Consider the following 20,416-nt stretch of genomic DNA (forward strand, 5'->3'; position numbering starts at 1 on the left):
ATGTCCTTTCCGAGTATCAAAAAGTTGTTTAGTTTTCTTACAAAGAATACTTGCAATATTCAGACTCCTTTGAAACGTCATACAAACTTGTTGAAGACGATTGGAAGAATCATGACACAACGCGGGCCAAAACTTTGATATTTGTCTGATTGGTTCCTAGTCATATCAGTTTTCTCAACATCAGGTCGTTGATTACTATCTGAATTGGGATTATTCTTTGAAGAGGAACATCTGTAGTTTCTCAGATTCACCAAAGGACAATTACTGGATATCAAATCCTTAAGAATTGCAATTTATGCAACAAGACCAGAGTTGATCCGGATTTTTTCATCTAACCCATTTTGAAGAGTAACCAGTTTATCAGACATTTTTCTACGTTTGGTTTATAAACCTGGTGAAGCGTCAATTGAGACTTTATGGTCCATATAGTCAGATCGCTACAAACACAGACTTGTAAGGTCTTAAACGGGTTTGCCTGATCTGATACCAATTGAAAAAAACGGGGGGTCTAACACCACCACCCAATATTTCGCTTAGCAAGTTGTATGAACTAACTCCAAAACACTTTCTAGAGAATCATCCAGACAGTCAGACTCAATCTAGGTAAAAGTATCTCAAGGAGTTAATATATCTCTCTTGTTTTGATTTACTCAACCTAATAGAAATCAACGAGTCTTTAATCAAACACAAGGAATAACTTGGACGGTACCAAAGACCAATGTCCAAGGATCAATCAATGACAATCAACAACCAAAGGTTGGATTATACCTATTGATGATCTCAACGCACAACCTGTATTATTTCAATTATAAAGATAAATCAATATAATGCGGAAACTGAAATAACACAGACACCAGAAATTTTGTTAATGAGGAAACCGCAAACGCAGAAAAACCCCGAGACCTAGTCCAGATTGAATACACACTGTATTAAGCCGCTACAGACACTAGCCTACTCCAAGCTAACTTCGGACTGGACTATAGTTGAACCCCAATCAGTCTCCCACTGATCCAAGGTACAATTGTACTCCCTACGCCTCTGATCCCAGCAGGATACTGCGCACTTGATTCCGTTAGATGATCTCACCCCACAACTAAGAGTTTCTACGACCCAAAATCGCAGGCTTTGACAATAAAAAAATCCATCTCACACGGATAAGTCTATCAAAGGATAAATCTGTCTCCCACAGAAAAACCCTAAAGTTTTTGTTCCGTCTTTTGAAAATAATCAAGGCGAACAAGAACCAATTGATAATTTGGTCTTATATTCTCGAAGAACAACCTAGATTAATCAATCACCTCACAACAATCTTAATCGTATGGTAGCGAAACAAGATGTTGCGGAATCACAAACAATGAGACGAAGATGTTTGTGATTACTTTTTATATCTTGCCTATCGGAGAAATCAAACAATCTCAAGCCAATCAATATGATTGTACTCTTACGATAGAATATGCAAGATCAGATCACACAACTACGATAAGAGTAGTATCGGTCTGGTTTCACAATCCCAATGAAGTCTTCATGTCGTTTAACCTGGTTTTAGAAGAAGAAAACCAAAGGTTAAAGGAGAACCAACTCTAGCACGCAAACTAGTAGCACAGGTAAGGCGTGGGGATTAGTTTTGCAGAGTTGCTAGATGTCCCCTTATATAGTCTTTCAAATCAGGGTTTTGCCTTGGTAGCAAAACAATAAATATAGATTCAATCTAATATTTCTCAACCGTTAGATCGAAAACTTAGTTTTTTATACACAAATGAAATGCACGCTTCTAGGTTTGTTAACCGTACCCAAACGTATACATTGTTGGTTCAACAATAGTCAACCAAAAGGTTAGCCATATGAGCATTTCATATCAACCATGTTCTTCTTCACCATAACTAGTTCAAATGACTCAATTGAACTAGTTAGAGAGTTGTCCAATTGCAAGGAAATCTTATGTAACTACACAAGACACAATTGAAGCAAAGATGATTTGATTCACTCGAATCGGTTCATGAACTTTTATAGCCACGGTTTGCAAATAGCATTCCTTAGTCTTTTTAAGTTTAAGTTCAGAAATCATCTTTAGATATATAACCTTCTCAAGTTCGCACACTAGGTTCGCGGACTTAAGCAACCGGGCAGAGTTTACAAACTCCAGCAGAAAATCTCGGCAAAGACTTTCCGCCGGTTCGCAGACTGGGTTCACGGACTAGTACACACGCAACTAGTTTGTCAACTCCAGCAGAATTTCTCGGGATAAGAAGTTCGGCAGTTCGCGGACTGGGTTCGCGGACTTGGCAACAAACCATTCTTCCGGTTTCTCTTGATCAACAAAGTTCGCAAACTTTGGTTCAAGGAATAGGACTTATACATAAATGTGTTTCCACAACAATGTTTATGTCCACCATTGGTTATGTAATCAAAACTCTCATTCCAATCATTGAAACATTCTTAGAGGACGTTATATAGTTGTTACACGATTTCTCGTCAAAGCAATTTTCAAAGTGATTGAAACATATCATGACTTTCGTCACTAGGTAAAGATAAACTTGGTCGAAGCGAGAAGTTTACCAACACATATTTCGAGATATAGATAAGCGAGGTATACTCGGTTCAACTACACTTACTATCCTACTCCGAGACATAGCTATAGTAGACTAGAAATCAAGACTTATAGTTTTGATCACTAACATTGACAAACATGCTTGAGATAACAACGCATGCGAGTTCGACCGAGCAATGCTCTAACATACCCTAAATTAGCTACGGATATGGACGTGAGTTCAATCAATTCTAGACTTAACTAAACAAACATTCAATCATATTACAATACATCAATCATGCAATTATTATACGCAGTAGAAATCAAATGATAATATTGAGAGAAAACTAATTCATAAATCAAATAGCATGCTTGCAAAATCCGACTACAATCTCAAACCAATAATAACATTCTAGCTCATGTTCATGGAGTTCATAACAAGAAGAAAGAAAAAAATTTCATGTCTAAACCCTAGAACAAAAGTAGAAGCCAAGATTCTTCCCTAATAGAATAGGAGACCTTCTTTTATGTCCTTTCTGGTTCCACGGATTTTCAAGTCTCGGCCAAAGCTTAACCAAACGTAGGCTAACTATTGTTTCTGCTTAGAAAGAGCCCAAACAATCAAGCCCACAACTCTGAGCCCATCTGGTCCATCCACTTGCAAGTTGCAGCTGCAATCTCAGCTCAACACTCTGTAGCTTCAGATTCCACACTGCCGTTGTTTCTTCTTAACTTTCTTCTCCTTTTCATGGATACAACACCATTAATCCCTTGCTCACAGCTACAACCCCTTTCTTGTTCTCTTGCCATCTGATCAGCACATTCATACACCACCATTACTCATTCAAACTGCATCATTTCCTTGCCTTCAACAGCTCCAGGTTCCTGCCAGTCACAACTCATTCAGCTTACAGCTTCTTATATACTTTCCTGCATCGGCATCTTACAACTCAAACCCTCAATCCATTGCCTGGAGCTTCCAATTGCAGCTGCTCTGCAAAATCATCCACAGCCTGCAAATTATAACTCCTAAATTCAGCCATACCCAAAACTGATTCATTCCCTTCTTTTCATTGTAATCAGAATCATTCCTAACATACATCTATTCCTGCAGCTCAATTCTTGATATTCAGGCCACCAACACCCTGCTATTTCATACACAACTAACGCACCATTCCGCACTGCAGCTGCAACTCCACCAGAACCAGCCTTGCACATTCTAGGAAGCACACCATTCTTTGCATCCCAGCTCTTCCTCAGCTCTGCATTCTTCCTTCACATTCGATGCAGCAACTACTTATAAAAATTGTACTACCACCTTGAGCCACTTCTGCTTCACTGACTTTGTAAACTCAACTTCAGTACCTACAGGCAGCACATAATCCACCAAATTTCATCTCAATCACCAGCTTCACTTAATGCTTGCACAACCCCATTTGCATATACCCTGTAATCTCAGTTTGCTGTAATCACCATCAATCTCATTCCACAGCTCATAGCATCACCACAACTTCTTGCTTGCAGTCCCATTCTTTCAGACAAACTCAAGCCGCACTTCTGTCACAAGCAATACCACCAGACACCAATTTCAGTCCCTTGCATATAACCACAGTCTCAATCTGCAAGTTCTTCATTTTCAATTCATTATTGTTCTTGTTGCAGTAGCTTCTCTCAAGCCGTATCAAACCCATTAAAACCATTGCAGATCAGCACCCAACTCGGCTTCCTCCTTTCCTCAGTTCATCCAACACAATCACCATCAACTGGCTTCTATGAATCTTCTCAAACATGTGTTCCATACAACCACCATAGTCTTATTTCAAAGGCATCCACCAAGACCCACTTCATCACCATTAGGCCAACTGCACCTGTAGCTTCATGCATGTACATTGAATTCTCAGATTCGTTCTCTATTTCGTATCGGCACCATCTTCCATTTCCCAATCTCAGATTCAGACACAAATTGAGAAAACCTAACTTCACCTTAACCTCCCCGGAAATTCTTCTTCACTGGTTTACAAACTCGAAAACACCCTCTCATATTCGAGCCAAGGTGAACCAAACTCTGTATCTTCTCGGCTTCCTGTCTGAAATAATTTAGACAATGATCTACAGCCGCCTCTGGTATTCCTCTCAAGTAAAAATGACTGAATGAGAGAAATGTTTCTCTCGAGCTTAGGGTTGGTTAATGATTGGCCCGGATAATGACACCCTGTGACTTCGATAAGGGCTACCCCAATGCTCTTCTTGTGCTGTCAGTCCTAGGGAACTGACAAGCTTAACCGTTGTTTTTGCTCGTAACCTTCTCATAATGACACCCTGTGACTTCGATAAGGGCTACCCCAATGCTCTTCTTGTGCTGTCAGTCCTAGGGTCCTAGGGAATGACCTCGTTCTACGTCTTTTTGCTCCAAATGACTTCATTGCACCTATACACTCAAAAACGATCATAAGATACATAATTTACATGAAAAGTAGTAAAGAAAGCATAAACAATACATAAATATCAAGGTGTTTATCACATCTATCAAATTCCCCCACACTTAGACTTTGCTAGTCCTCGAGCAAATCAGACAAAATAAATTCTAAAACATACATACAACTATGTGTCGTCGAGGCTACGGTCACACTTAGCACGTATAACAAGCCTTTAAACCCCTAGGTGTCGCTAGTGGACGAGTTATAGTCTCGTGAAGGTTTACAAGAGGTGTACCTACAAAACCTATACTTCCAAACTCCAGCCACCTGTGAAAATTTAAGAATGACACTAAATATTTTTATTAATTGACATACTATCAATGATTACAAGAGGAAATACCCACTTTCAAATCCAATTCATAAATTAGTGATATAACTTCATTCGGAAAGTTGAACACAACCACAATACGCGGAATCTAATCAACCACAATCACATGAAAAGATTAAGAAGATGGATATAGAAAGTAGATGGTGGCGGACTGTTGACTAAGGTGAACGGTGTTTCCCATATTTGTCTGAAGGTCACTGCCAAAACAAACCTAAAAATCCTATTGGATTGAGCTACTGGTTTGAATTCTAATATCAACACAGCTGGCATATACAAGGGAACCAGCAGTCGACAAACTTAATTCTAGATCAATTCACTTGCATATACAAGGGAACCAGTAATCGATTTTATTCAACACAATCATGATATTTTTTTTTCATTTTTTTTTGTTTTTAATCAAATCGACAACATGATTGGATCTTTTTGAATCCAAGCGCATGATTCTTGTCAGCAGATGACATGGTAATTCTCATGGATACTGCATTTCACGCTTGCTTAGGCGACGGAGACAGGGAGAACACACACACATTGCTATCCAAGTGTCAATCTTTTTTTTTATGTACACCGTTTGGTCAAATTGGTCTGTTTTTTTTTTAATTATTTTTTAGTAACTCAATCACTCTATTTCATCCTAGCAGTGATAACAATTGGATGTTGGTGCCCCACCAAATCACTTAGAGAAACAATAGATAAATATGAAAAAATAAAAATAGAGCGTAATATGGTGACGACTCCGAGATATGGTGACAACATGTTATTTATTCTTATATTTTGTTCGTTTTTATATGAGTAGACTCTACTAATGGGTTCCTCAACTCCTACAACCACGATGTTTCCATTAGTGTAAGACACAAGTTTCTAGACTTAGGAGTTTATCATCTTTTTTTTTTTTAGTTTTTGTACTTTATTTATTTATTTATAAACATAAGAGAAAACTAACAACGCTAAAAACTCTATATGAGAACAGTCCCCCACACTTAAACTTTACATTGTCCTCAATGTAAAATTTAGTCAATCAAAGTAAAGTTCAAGATGGGAATTCATAACATGATATATATACACAATAAGAAAATAAACAACCTTGATATAGGGGCGGCATGGTTTAGTAGAGGGGTGGCATTCTAATAAGACAAAAAGGGTCATTACATGATCATTCAAGGTGTCCCTTATCAAAAAAATTAGAAATGACAAATTAACCCTCATAATTGATAACCTAGTTTAGTGATGATAATCAAGTTTAATGTTAATGATTAAATTCACTTATATTAACTCAAAATCAAAACAAAATCAGATTTTTAGAGTTTAAAAAAAAAAAGTTTGGAGATGGTAGAGAAGTTTTAACCCAAAGTGAAGGTCAATCTCAATCAATTGAAGAAATTAACTAACAAAGTGAAAACCCAATGCCTGAAAATGACAAGGTATACTTCTAAATTAGTCCCAACTGACTTTTTTTTGCTCAAATACGTAAAAAAATTCAATTTCTTACATTTTCAGAGCTAATTACGGTTGGCATTTCGCTCGTAACCAACTGTAATTCATAGTTACGGTTCGTAAAAGATGAACTACCAACCGTAACTGGTTAAATTTGGGGGAAAACTCAATTGTAAAACCAGTTACGATTGGTAACTAAATGCTCGATATGAGTTACGGTTGGTAACCAAATGCTAGATACCAACCGTAACTCAGTTACGGTTGGTAAATAAAAATGGTTGCCAACCGTAACTGAAGAAAATTTTCAGATATAAGAACATACGGTTGGTAATTGAACTATTACCAACCGTAACAACATCAAATTCTGCAGTTACGGTTCGTAATAGAGTTAAAATCAACCGTAGCTCACATAAACCTAGAAATTTGAATTTCAATTTTCACCTAAAATCCTAATTTCTGATAGAAATTAAACTTAAATCGAACAAAATAAACTAAACCCTAACTGGGTTTTCCATAATATACCTCATATAAGTTATTACAGTTGATTAATTTTCGAATCGCTGATTAATCGAAGACGATGAAATTTCCAGTTTTAATGGAGGTTACAGTTGATGGAGGAGAAGAGAAGATGAAGAATAAGATGAAAAAAACTGATTTGCTTTTTTCTGATTCATTAGGTTTTAAAAAAAATTGATTTGATTTTGGTTGATTTAAGGTGAAAAGAGTAATCTAGTCAATTTACATCCCCTTTAGGACATCCCCTAACCAATTAAAGGGACATTACTATCACAGTGCCGCCCCTCTACTAAATCATGCCGCCCCTATACCAAGGTTGAAAATAAAATGCATAATAAAAACTGATACTCCAACTCATAGTTATTTCTGAACAATAGAGGATAAACACTAAACATGCTATTTAATTGGCATCTAATCCCAACTCAGTCAATATATATACCTCATCGTCAAGAAAAAATTCCATCTACTTAGAAAGGCTAGTGTTTATTCTAAATTGTTCCAAAATCTCTAAAAGTTGGAGTTTTGATATGCAAATATCCAAAATAAGAAAATAAAGATAAAAGACTTGAGAAATAAAAAGATAGAGATAGATACACAAAATCAGTGGGTTTCCTCCCATTTAGCGCCTGGTTTAAAGTCGTCATCCCGACTTGCAAGACGAATTCCCCATAGACCAATAGTCTGAAAAGTTGGGGATCCACCCATAGAACATGTTTTGCAAATAGTAACTTCACACAAACATTAGTACAATAAATCAAAAGTTAAGCTATAGCCCAATAGAAGTTTCCCCCACGCTTAGTCTTTTATACACTTGGAAGTGTATAAAGAACATAAAAATCAGGAACTTCTGTGGTTTCTTCTTTACAAACATTCATAGTATGAGAATCAAATGTTTCTAATGGTGGATATAGAGAAACAAAGTCATTCAACAATATTCTCGAAGCACATACATTCAAACCAATAAGAGGTAAAGGAGAAGATACAATATGCAAAGGGTTAGACAAACCTTGCACAATCTCTTGTATCACATAATCCTCTTCATTCTTGAAAAACTCAAGTGAATTACTCACCTCTTTTATATCATGTTCCTCTATCAAACCTTGCAACCATTCTTCGTCCGTTTCTGCCTTAACCAAAGTCTCGACATAAACATCATCATTACAATTCTTTGCAAGCTCAATTGGGTCTTCCACAATATTGGTCAAATCGGTCACATTCTCAACACACTCGTCATCATTAGGCTCAAACCTTGTTTTAAGGAAGTTCTGTAAAACACTGGTTTTATCATACTCATATACCTTTTGAATAGGTGTTTGATCATTATAAAGATCAAGAGTTGAGTCAACTACATTAATGTCAGCAAATATCTCCAAAGGTTGGTCCTTTTCAACACAATCATCTTCATATTCAGACTCACCATAATAAGAATCGTCGTCAGTTTCCCAACCTTTATCACGACGCCGTTTAAGCTCCATGTGAATGGTCCTGCTAATTTCATCAACAAGCTCTTCCGAGGCTCCATCATCTTTCAACTTGTATAATTTCTGTGCAAGTTTCTTGACGTTCACACGCTTACCACCGTTGACTACAATAGGTTCTCACTACACCAAATTTAACGTTTAGCAACAACTTAGATTTGTTGCTGACCGGGCTTGCAACAGATTTTTGCGGTTGCTAAACACCCTGTCGCGGTTTTTCGCGACAACTCTAGCTCTGTTGCTAATTTCGGTCAACAACGGCAGTAGCAACAGACATAAGCTGTTGCGAAATTAAAATATAGAAACAGAAATTAACTGTTGCTACTCAGTTGCCAATTTTAGAGTTACTCCGGGATATGTTTTAGTAGAACGGGATATAGTTGTTCTGGTTCAGATTTAGCAACACATTTTTGCCGTTGCTAATTTTTTTTGCAACAAAAAGAAAAGGTCAAGTCTTCGTTGACCTAGTCAAAACTGATATCCCCCAAATTTATCATGCAATACCCCAGTTCCATGTAAAACCCTGATACATTTTATATTCAACAATTCAATCTGATAGTTCTCATACTCTATATTCACACAGACATTCCCACAGGTTTAAACCTCAAAGACATTCTACACCAAAAAGGGAACCAAATGCAATAAAAAGCAGGGAACTCAAGACATCAAAGACAAGTTACAGGTTGCATTAAGAAAGATTGAATTGCATATGTAAAAATGTTCTTGTTTCTTACATTGTGCTGGTGCAACTATGTTTGTTTTAGCTTCTAAGGATTGCATATAGAAACAAAATGTTACAATCTCTTACACTGAGTAATCAGAATGCAGCAGATTATTGTGGCTTTGAGAGGATGATCACACGAGGATGCTGAATTCTCGTCTTGTACGTACGACCAAGATGATGAAAAACCTGTCACAAACTATGTAGTCGATTTCGGCCATCTCGGCCGAAATTTCGGCGAAATTCCGGATTTCGGTCCAAGAAGACGAGATTTTGTTAATTTCGGCCGGACGAAATCTTTGTGAAAATTTCGGCCGGAAACGCGTTTTTCGGTCGGAATTTCGGCCGGAATATATATATATATAATTTTTTTTTAAATTGAGTGGATTAATCTCAAGTACAAAAATTAAACAGATCAATTCACTCACTAGTATTATTGCTTGTTGTTGTGTTTGAATTTCTTGACCTAAAATTATCATTTGGTGTTGATGATGAGGAAGGTGAACAACCAGATTTACTAATACTATGTTTCTTTTAAGTGGGTCAATACTCCCTCAATCTTCTAGTCTGACTCGAACTAGGATTGGAATTAATTGAACCTGGCAACAAACACTTCTTATTATAAAAGTTGGAACCGAAATTATACCAAAATTTGAAAACGGAATCTCCCCGAGACAATGTTGTACCAGTGTCTCCTCGGGACCGAGATAAACCGGAATCCGAAATTAACTACCTTGGTCACAAATACATATAGTTAGAGATGACAAATAAAGAAAGTAAGAATACTTCAGATTACAGAGTATATACTCTAGTGCTAATGATTTGCTTATACCTGAAAGATACTAGATACCATTGATTTGCTTATACCTGAAAGATACTAGATACCATTGAGACTCGAGTAAGTGTTGGGATTTCTGATGAGTGAAGCTCAATAGTTGAGCTAGTCTGTTTCCAGAACTGAACTGATCATCTCGGCGATATTCTTCGAACTCTGAAATTTTTTACAAGCATCCCGATTTAGGTTTCACAATACTGACACACAATCTAAGAAGAGAAAATCTGTCACCCCACTATTTAGTCTCAACTTATACACCTATGTGCTTCTTCTGATTTTGATCCCTACATTTATGCTTCTTCTGATTTTGATCCCTACATTTACTCTGAATAACGTTGTCTTTGACGGACGTGTTTCATCATCGCATCTTCGACATTTGATTGGATATATCTCTGAGGGGGGACCTTCTCTTTTGATCATCAACTCCTACATTTTTGCTCTCATAAACAACAGCATGACGAGTAGGTAACTGCACTCGTTGCTGATCCATACATACAACAAAAAATTACTAATCAAATCTAAACAAATCCAGATCTGAAATCTTCTTGCGAACCAAAATACAGAAAAATTTATCAACAATTTTCATTTCAATTCAGAAATTAACATGACAGAAATTAGCTCAAGTAATCTTAAAATAGAGCCATAGTTAATGATAAACAATTAGTCTTACCTCAGTTCCCTGGACGAATGGTGTACTAGAAGAAGGAGCCACAGTGTTTGTACCAACAGGTTGATTTGAAACTCTCACATATTTTTCCAGTAGATCTAACTGATTTTCAAGATCTTCTATACTTGCTCGTAGAGTAACATTTTCATGCTCTAAAATTTCTCTATCGTTTGATGACATTTCAGCATAAGTACAACATAATGCATACAGATTCTCCAATTTGGTGTACTCTATCAAGAGATTCATATAGAAATCTCGTTCCTCTAGTGTTAGTACAGTAGAAGAAGATGAAGGAGGAGGAGGAGTTAAAAGAACTGGATTATAGATTGCTGATTTTGGCGGCAAACTAGGAGGTTTCCGTCTACGTAAAGAAGCAATACCAGTTAATGGTGATGAATCCGATGATGGTGATGAACAGTAATACGGTGGCGTCTGATAATGTATGGACGAATTTACACTGCCATTGCTCTCAGGAGATTTAAGTGAATCGCTTTTCTCCATAGAGTTTTGAATGAGAGAGAGAATAAACTAATACTAATTTTTTCTTTGGTAATGAAGAAGACTGATCTTCGGCTTTTAAAGGGTCCACAATGGTGGAAGCAATGGTCCATCTGGCATCCATGGGACCCATGTTATTATTATTTTTTTCTTTTGACAAAGTATGATAAAAGATGTGATGGAGATAAACGGTGTGGCGGTCAATCCCTTGTTGCCGGGTCAGCTTGTCCCCAAAAAGAAAACACGACTTATCGGATATTGTTGGTGGCCGGGCCTGAACAGCGGCTCGCTGGATTTAATCGGGGTGGTTGTTCCGGATTGGACATCATCGGTCGAGAGGGATTGTACATGGTGGGGATGCATTGGGAAGCGGATTAAACCTAATAAGCGGAGATACGAGACGACTGCCGAAAGGCTACGCCACCAAGGTGGATACCAACGGTAGAGTTGGTTGAGGGAAGAGTGTCCCCCTTGGTCCGCCTTGGGCGCTACGGCGGTCTGGCCACGTCCAGCGGGACTCCGGTCTGCGGCACTCACGGTCTTTCCAGGGAGGCTTAACTCACCGCCCACAGATGGCTAATCACCGCCCGATAAAATCCAAACCCAATAGCATTACGGGAAAAACAGGTCAATTACACTTGGAGATAGACAGTGTGGGTTACAAGATAGGAATGGAGTCTGATGGTGTGTGACGTAGATTAGTTTTCTTGTTGTAGGGATGGATGGTGAGATTCCGTTAGAGGATATTTTAATTAGCGGTTGTTAAATTAAAATGGACGGATTAGATTAATAACATGTTCGTTTCAAGGAATTGGATTCCCGGCGATCCAATTCCTAAAAATGCACCCAATTCCTTGAACCGAACGGTGCAAATGAACTTTTTGTAACTAAGAATTTTGATTCTTAGGAATCCAATTCCCTCCAAAATAGTAGAATTCTATTGCATTGGTCCAATAGTGCAATGAAATTGCATTCCGGGGTAAAAACAAAGGTAATTAAATTAGCTCAACCGAACATGAATTTTTAGGATTTGAATTTCATTTCTTGTCATAGATGAGGTACGTATATTCTAGATATAATATCTCTGCGTTACTTCATAATTCTGAAGAAATTATCTGAATTGCAGGTCGAAGTTCTTTGTGGATTTCTTGGTTATTTCTGTGATTATGTAAAGAAAATGCACTTAATCCAAATCCAATCTACGGTACTGGTTGTTCCTATGCTTTTCTTTTTTTCCTGTTTGAATGTAAGTGATCGCAATGTGTTGTGCGAAACACTGAGAAAGAGAAGGGAAAGGAGATGATAACTTATTCATGCTATGTGAAAGTTTAATTTCGTAGGAGAGGGGTTTTTTGTTTTGACTTTCGTCTATGTTTGGCACTTGTATGAGAAGATGTACTTGTAGGAATTATCAAGTGATTTTTAACAATCTATCCCGCTGGCAAGTTTCTGTTTTTGACTTGCTTATTATTACATGTCTGTTGAATGCGAGTTTCGTTGATGCTAGCATGTATGATGTAAGTGCACTAAAGGTTGTTTCTTTTCTTCCGCAGATTTTATTCTCCAAATTATGCATGTTTTATACGTTCTGATAAACAAGATGTATATACGCAGGAGAAATACGAGGAAACTGTGAGATTGTATTCATCTCAAATCCAGTTTCTGCAACTCTGCCACTTCTCCGATCATGATGTGTTTTCCTATCATTCTGTTTAGGTAATCTTAGTAAATTTGCTAGGCATGAACTAAAATATTCTCTTTTAATATGTTTGATGGTCCCGTCCAGCTCTTTCTGATTGTTTCTTCCACTAGATTCACCAAAAAGATCTTCGCTTGAGTAAGACCTCGCTTTTCTGTCGTTGTTTAAAATGGTATATCGAATTTGTGATTCATGTAGCCCATGCTTGTTGCCTAATCAATGGTTATTTGGATTGAAGTTTACTTGTGTGGTTGGATACTTATACGGTGTTTCTCCCTGAGGTACTGTTTTTGTTGGTTTCGGGCAGAGCATGGTGACAGTCAGGTCGGGCTTATAATTTCTAGAGATGGTATAGATGTGGAGGCCATGAAGAAGAAAGCTCGCACTCTAAAAATCTTCTTAGGGAGAATTTTTCTTCAGAAGCACTTGCCTATAGTTTTACTGAGTTCACAGTAAACTATACCAGTGGCATTGTTGTTTTTGTATTCTAACAATCACTTAGGGTAGTAGGCTTTTCTGTTTTTCTTTTCTTCATTTTTTATTGATGTCGTCTTCTTGGATGTTGTTTGGACGAGGAATTCATATGATATTTTTACAATATATGTCAATTTATTTTGAAGTTACAAGTGTTCTTAATTCTGCATGTTACTTTTATTTGCAATTTAAGCAATATAAGAAAATACTATGTAGTATAATTATTAAAAAAAATTATATATTGGATGTTAATTCAATTTTGGAGTAATTGACAGGTGATGCCTGTCCAAAATTATGACACGCAACGACTGTGGTTTATTTCTGCCGATTATTCACAGTAGGTCACCATCAGTTAGTGTTTCTGACACCTTTAAATAAGACAGGGAATCCACAGGTGAGTTCTGTCAATAATCTCTATTAACGACGGTTTTGGACTGTCGAAAAATCTGACTTTTGGCTTAGTGTCAGAAGTTCAATCCCCGCCGTAAAGATTTGTAATAGATTAGTTGTGTAGTGGGTTTGGCTGTGTTGGGACTGGCAATGGAGCCAGTCCAACTGGTTGGATTCGGGTAAGGGCTGGGTCCGGCTTTCGTGTATTAAAAGAAAATGAAAAAAATATATTTAACTAATTTATTACAAAGGAAATCGTCTTAATCCCAAAAACTTTAATTACAGAGTTTGATATGGAAGGTAGAGTTAGCTTGCCCTCCTTGCGACATTATCACATGCCCCTATCCTCTTCGGCTCCCTTGGCGTGGTTCCTCATGAGGTTCGCTGGTTGGCTATCATGGCACATGTTTAACTTTTTTTCTTTTTTGCTAGAAAAGAGATATTTATTTAAATAAATGGTTGAAATTACAGAGTTTTGAGTAATGAATTGAGGCTGATTAAACTGCCATACACCTGATACTCTGTTCTATTTACAATGCTTAGATACTTTATCAGCCAGCGAATTAAAACTCCTATGTAAGTTTTGGAATTCAAGAAATTGAAAAATACTCTATCACTACTGAGCAGTCATCCAGAATAGAACTGTTGTACCAACTGGTTTGACCTTGTTTATTTAGCAGATAAGAAATAACATTCCTCGAATCACTAAGAATGCAAATGTTGTCCATCCTTCTTCCTTTAGCCAAATTAATCGCTTCCCAGATTGCTAGGCTTTTAGCCTCCTCAGCAATTCTGGTTATTACTGGATGAATGTTGCAGCCTCTAAAGGTGCCTGTTTGATCGAATTTTAGATAGTGGTAAGAAGGTTGTCGTGCACTCGGACTTGATGAGATTTATTTTAATAATTCATAAACTAAAATAATAAAAATAAAGAGGATATGTACAAAAAATGGTCACATGATGAATAATTTAATGAGACTCGAGGTTTTATTGTTTTTCATGTTTATGGGTTCATAAATTAATCCTAGACATTTATAGTTCAAAACAAAAGAAACAATAACTCTAATATTTGCCAAAGTAGATTTCATAAAACATTAGTTGTAAGTTGTGAGCATGCCGCATCAAAAGTACTTAAAACTAAGCATACGACATTAGACAAAATAAAAAATAATTAATATAAATCATAAAACAATTAAATTCTATGCAAATAGTTATAAAAGAATTAATTTAATTAACACATGAGTGAAAAATAGCTTCCTCCCTCGTCCCAGTAATGGGTTCTAGCTTCGCATGGTGAAAACACACTCAAAGGTATTTTCATTTCTCAAAAAGGTGTTTGCAAGGAGAAAAGGTATAAGGCAGTGTGCTTGTAACAGTTATAATTGTTACAAAACCCACTGTTACAAAGAAACACCAACAGACGTTGCAAATTGGAAATAATTGTTACAAAGATATGTGGGGATTTATCTTGGATTGTCATAACCAGATGGAACAATATCTGTGCCAAATTTCAGTGGGAGTTTGTTCACAATTTCCGAGAAGTTAACTTCTCTGCAGATTCTTTAGCAAAGAAAGGTGCAAGATTGAATAAAGGGGAGTAGTCTATACAGGGAGACCTCCTTTTCTTCAAAAAAATTGATGTCCCATTCTTTCATTATTTCAGATTTCATTAATATGTATGCCTAACTTATAAAGGCCCATTTTATTTCCCCACCGTTGGGCTTTAGTTGTATTCTGAACATCCTTTGGTTTTTAATACAAATTCATTATTATTGAGCAAAAAAAAAGTTATTTCTAACACCTGAGTTCTGTGCTTTTATGAATAGACTCTATAGATGTTTCCATCCACTCAGATTGGTTCCTCAACTCCTGCAACCAAGATGCTTCCATCAACTTAGATTGGTTAGTGCTATCCTTAATAGGCATAAATTTCTAGGATCTGGAGTTTATCTATTTATACTGCAACTAAAATGTTTCTCTCATACCCCCAAACTTAAATCTAACATTGTCCTCAATGTTCTAAAGATGAAAATAAAAGCATGAACAAAGAGAAACTGTTACCACTTGAAGAAAAGATCTAAGGAAAGATATTACCGTGTTGCATGAGCATGGGTTACCTCCCAAAAAGTGCTAAGTTTAAAGTCTTCAGCCAGACTAAGAAAGGATTAGTCACCTTATAGAGTCATAAAGTAATAGCCGTAATAACTGCGAATCACCAAAACCAAATAGGGCTATCACAAGTAAAAGGAATCAGCAACATTCCAAGAAAATTAACAAATAAAGCACACCCTTGTCTAGTTTCCTGTTTAAGACAACTACATCTAGCTGTGGTTCAGGTTCAGGTTCTATAACTGGGACTAGATAAAATATTTTCATGGACTTCATTTCCTCGTAGCTAAGATCCGATTCAAGTATTAGAGTCTGAAAAAACTCAAGTAAAAACTTAGAAGCACATAATAATAACCTAAATAGCTGCGGATCCTTAAAGTCAACAAGTTTTGACTCACACAATTGACCACGATGAAAGTGGTGGTCTTCCTTAAACAAATGTGTCAACCCTAATCTCCTAAAGTAATTAGGTTTAGTCTCGAAAATTAATATCTGACACGTTTGAATTTCATAAGTTCCCACAATTGTAAGGAAGGTTTTTGGTGGGAAAACAAAGTCAATCTTGGTATCATACCCTAGGTTAACCACATTAACCGAAGGATGGGTTTCTATCAACTGAACTTTCTTATGGACACAACTAGGTTCAGGAAAAAGTGTATGAAGATAATCTTGTAAAATGGTTGAGGCACATATGTCAAGTCCCAAGTGAGGGATCTTTCTAAGAGTTAAAGCACATGGAGAATTATAATCACCCCCAAACTTAGAGTTTTCAGGGTCTCTAGAAAGACTAGTCACAACTTCCCTAATTTCTAGGTCATCGGATTTCTGGAAATGGTCAATTGATTCTTCTAAGTCAGCTTCATCCTCACTCATCTCTACGAGTTCATTTTCTTTTTCTAAGTCTAATGTTTCTAAATCGCTAGACTCTAAAACAATATTCTCAAAATAAACTCGTTCCTGAAAACTATCATCGGCTTCGTAAAAAGGAAATACTACATCGTCTAAAACGGTGGTATTTCTAGTCAAATCCTCATCATTTTGAATAGGTGAATAATTATAAAAATTATTTGGATTTAAACCAGAAATATTACTATCATTATAAATCTCAATTGGAGTAACAAATTCCTGATCACTATGCCTAAAAACTTCAGTTCTTCATCAACACTATCCACATCATGATCATCATTATAATAACATGAAAATGATCGAACCTCATCTAAACAAGTAGTGTTACCAATTTTAACCTCGTCATCTTGATTATAAAAATTGTCCTCATTTTCAAGGATACTATTGGGAACACTATATCGAGCATTCTGCACCTCTAACAAACGCTTCTGAATCGACTCACAAGACATCCTAATTGTATCATGTATAGAAGGTTCACTCTTGGTTACGATTATTTTGTCCATAACTAAGTCATTTGTCTCAGTTGACTCATATGTCGACTCAAGTAACTTAGTTGACTCAAGTATCCTACGTGCCGACTCTAGTTTAGGAGAAATATAAGAATCCTGCTCGTATGACCGGTACGCGTGTGGATAGTAATTGGGATCACATGGTATGACCCATATACTTCAAAAGGATGGCGTTCCCAACCACTATTCACACTATGATCATAATAGGAATAATGTCCATGTTGCTCAGTCGGATATTCGTTGTATTGGCTATTATAATTCCAGTTCGACATTCTCAACACAAAATAAAACTAACTGACAGGGGATTCGTGGGTGGATAGAGTCTTACCTCCCGTACCAGACGGGCGATGAACCGTTGAAGTCGACTCAGGCCACCGACTCCGATGTCAGTATACGAACCCGAGGGGTCGAGACAGTATCGTAACCGTCTTCCTTCCCTGCAACAGTTTTATTTAAATTCACCCTTCCTTAGGGTTTTAAAAATAATAGGTTCAATTCCCAAAAAAATAAAATTCAAAAAGTCCAAAATAAATATATAAAAGATTACAACAATAAAAACCCTAATTACAATTTCTAAAAATAAAAAGAAAATAAAGTCTAAAAAATAAAGTCTAAAAAATAAAGTCTAATAAAAATAAACTATACACAAAATCTTCTTCTTCACATTCCTTTTGGATTCCTCTTTTCTTTCCTTCTTTGGCTTTGCTTTTCTTTTCAGCACTTTCTCTTTTTCTTTAGCTCCACTCTAGACCTGAAAGAAAACAGAAAATACCAAAACGCGTAAAAAAGAACAAAAATAATAAAAATAAAAGTAAAACCTAAAAAAAAAATCTATGATCAAGTCCGCGTCGGCGACGCCAAAAATTGATCGAATTTTAGATAGGGGGTAAGAAGGTTGTCGTTCACTCGGACTTGATGAGATTGATTTTAAGAATTAATAAACTAAAATAATAAAAATAAAGAGGATATGTTCAAAATATGGTCACAGGATGAAGAATTTACTGGGACTCGGGGTTTTACTGTTTTTCATGTTCATGGGTTCATAAATTAATCCTAGACATTTATAGCTCAAAACAAAAGAAACAATAATTCTAATCTTTGCGAAAGTAGATTTCATAAAACATTAGTTGTAAGTTGTGAGCATGACGCATCAAAAGTACTTAAAACTAAGCATGCGACATCAGACAAAATAACAAATAATTAATAGAAATCATAAAACAATTAAATTATATGCAAATAGCTATAAAAGAATTAATTTAATTACCACATGGGTGAAAAACAACTTCCTCCCTCGCCCCAGTGATGGGTTCTAGCTACGCATGGTGAAAACACACTCAAAGGTATTTTTCATTGCTCAAAAAGGTGTTTACAAGGAGAAAAGGTATAAAGCAGTGTGCTTGTAACAGTTATAATTGTTACAAAACCCACTGTTACCAAGAAACACTAACAGACGTTGCAAATTGGAAATAATTGTTACATAAATTGTTACAAAGATATGGATTTTGAAATTATAGGCAACGGTTTCTGCGACTGTCTATGTACGTTGTTCTGTGTTCTTCCTGTTCTCATTCTCTGCAGCAATGGTGATTGTCTGCAAATTGATTCTGAGCCTCTGTTCGATCCCCCAAACTCTCCATGCTCTTCCTGGAATATCCCTTCACTATTTATACCTTTCTGCAGCAAGAAAATCACCGCAATAACTCCAAAAATTCTTTCATTACTCGGCAGTAAAGGAAAATATTCTCGAGATATTTTTCTCCCCTAGTTTATCTTCTTAGGCGGTTTTCTCGTGTCAAAATACTCCAACACGTTCCTAATACCTTCCATATCGTAACCAACTCCCTATAGTCAGACGTCACTGCACAAAGATCTCGTGTAAGATTGACAGAATTCTCAGATATTCTCATGCACCCTGATTTTCTTCCAAAGTTGTGGCTTCCATTTTTTAACGTAACCAAGAGACTTACCATTCTTGTTTTGATCAAACAGGATGATACCGATCCTAAACTGAGAGAAAATCTCACAGAATATCTCTCAAATCCAATGCCAGAATATCGAGAATTTATCCCGTAAAAACCGTCTTTTTTGATTTAGCTTCTCTCGGAATATAATCCAGCTTGAATCTCTGCAACACGTTTATGCACTTCTATTGCTCGAGTCAAACACAAGCCAAACACCGGAAATCACACAGAAAATATGGGAAGGAGTTTCACAGAATCCTTGTAAAGCTCATCCTTTGTTTTCTCTCCACACGATTTCCAGCCCAATTAAGTTCATTCGAACACCCATATCGCGCTTGTCTGGTCCAAATGAGCAAACTGTTTTAATTTCAGCCATTGAGTTTCCTTATTTCCAATCCAAAGTGCGAACCCTAATTATGTTCTTCCACTGCAAAACTTTTCCGCCAAAACTTGGAATTTGAATGAAGAAGATGACCTCCCCCGAACAGAGATGGGGGTGTGTTTAGCAGGTGACGTCCTGGGGTGCAAATAGTGATTGGGGTGCCCCTTAGTAATTGAGGTGCCCCTTAACCAAAGTGAGAGTCCGCATAGCAAATGTCATTCGGGTGCTTTAGACAACTTTCGAGCCGATTTTTTCAAAAATGTTTATTCCCCAAAAATACCTACACATATAAAACACCATAATAAATACAAAAATGAGCACCTACGATACAGAAAATTGAAGAAAACTTAGACACAAAAATGTGTTTATCACTGTTATATCAGTAACCACAATGCCAAATCATGCACAATTAGTATTTGTATCATAAGAAGCATCACAAACCTGAGGAAGATTTCCAGTCCTAAGGTATCTTGGTGGATTTGTGATTCTAATATCAGCTTGCATACTC

At 36.7% G+C, this 20,416-nt stretch overlaps 1 protein-coding gene across 1 annotated transcript; it reads right to left on the reverse strand.

The window, feature by feature from the left end:
- Positions 1 to 10,129: 10,129 nt before the first annotated feature.
- Positions 10,130 to 11,512, reverse strand: LOC113313546. The gene is made up of 2 exons (XM_026562335.1): positions 10,984 to 11,512; positions 10,130 to 10,794 (listed from the first exon to the last, which is right to left on the reverse strand). The coding sequence occupies exons 1-2, from the start codon at positions 11,479 to 11,481 to the stop codon at positions 10,672 to 10,674; spliced, it is 621 nt and encodes a 206-aa protein (XP_026418120.1). The 5' UTR covers positions 11,482 to 11,512; the 3' UTR covers positions 10,130 to 10,671.
- Between the last annotated feature and the right edge of the window lie 8,904 nt (positions 11,513 to 20,416).

The sequence above is a fragment of the Papaver somniferum genome, chromosome 9 (assembly GCF_003573695.1).
Source record: "Papaver somniferum cultivar HN1 chromosome 9, ASM357369v1, whole genome shotgun sequence".
Lineage (NCBI taxonomy): Eukaryota > Viridiplantae > Streptophyta > Magnoliopsida > Ranunculales > Papaveraceae > Papaver > Papaver somniferum.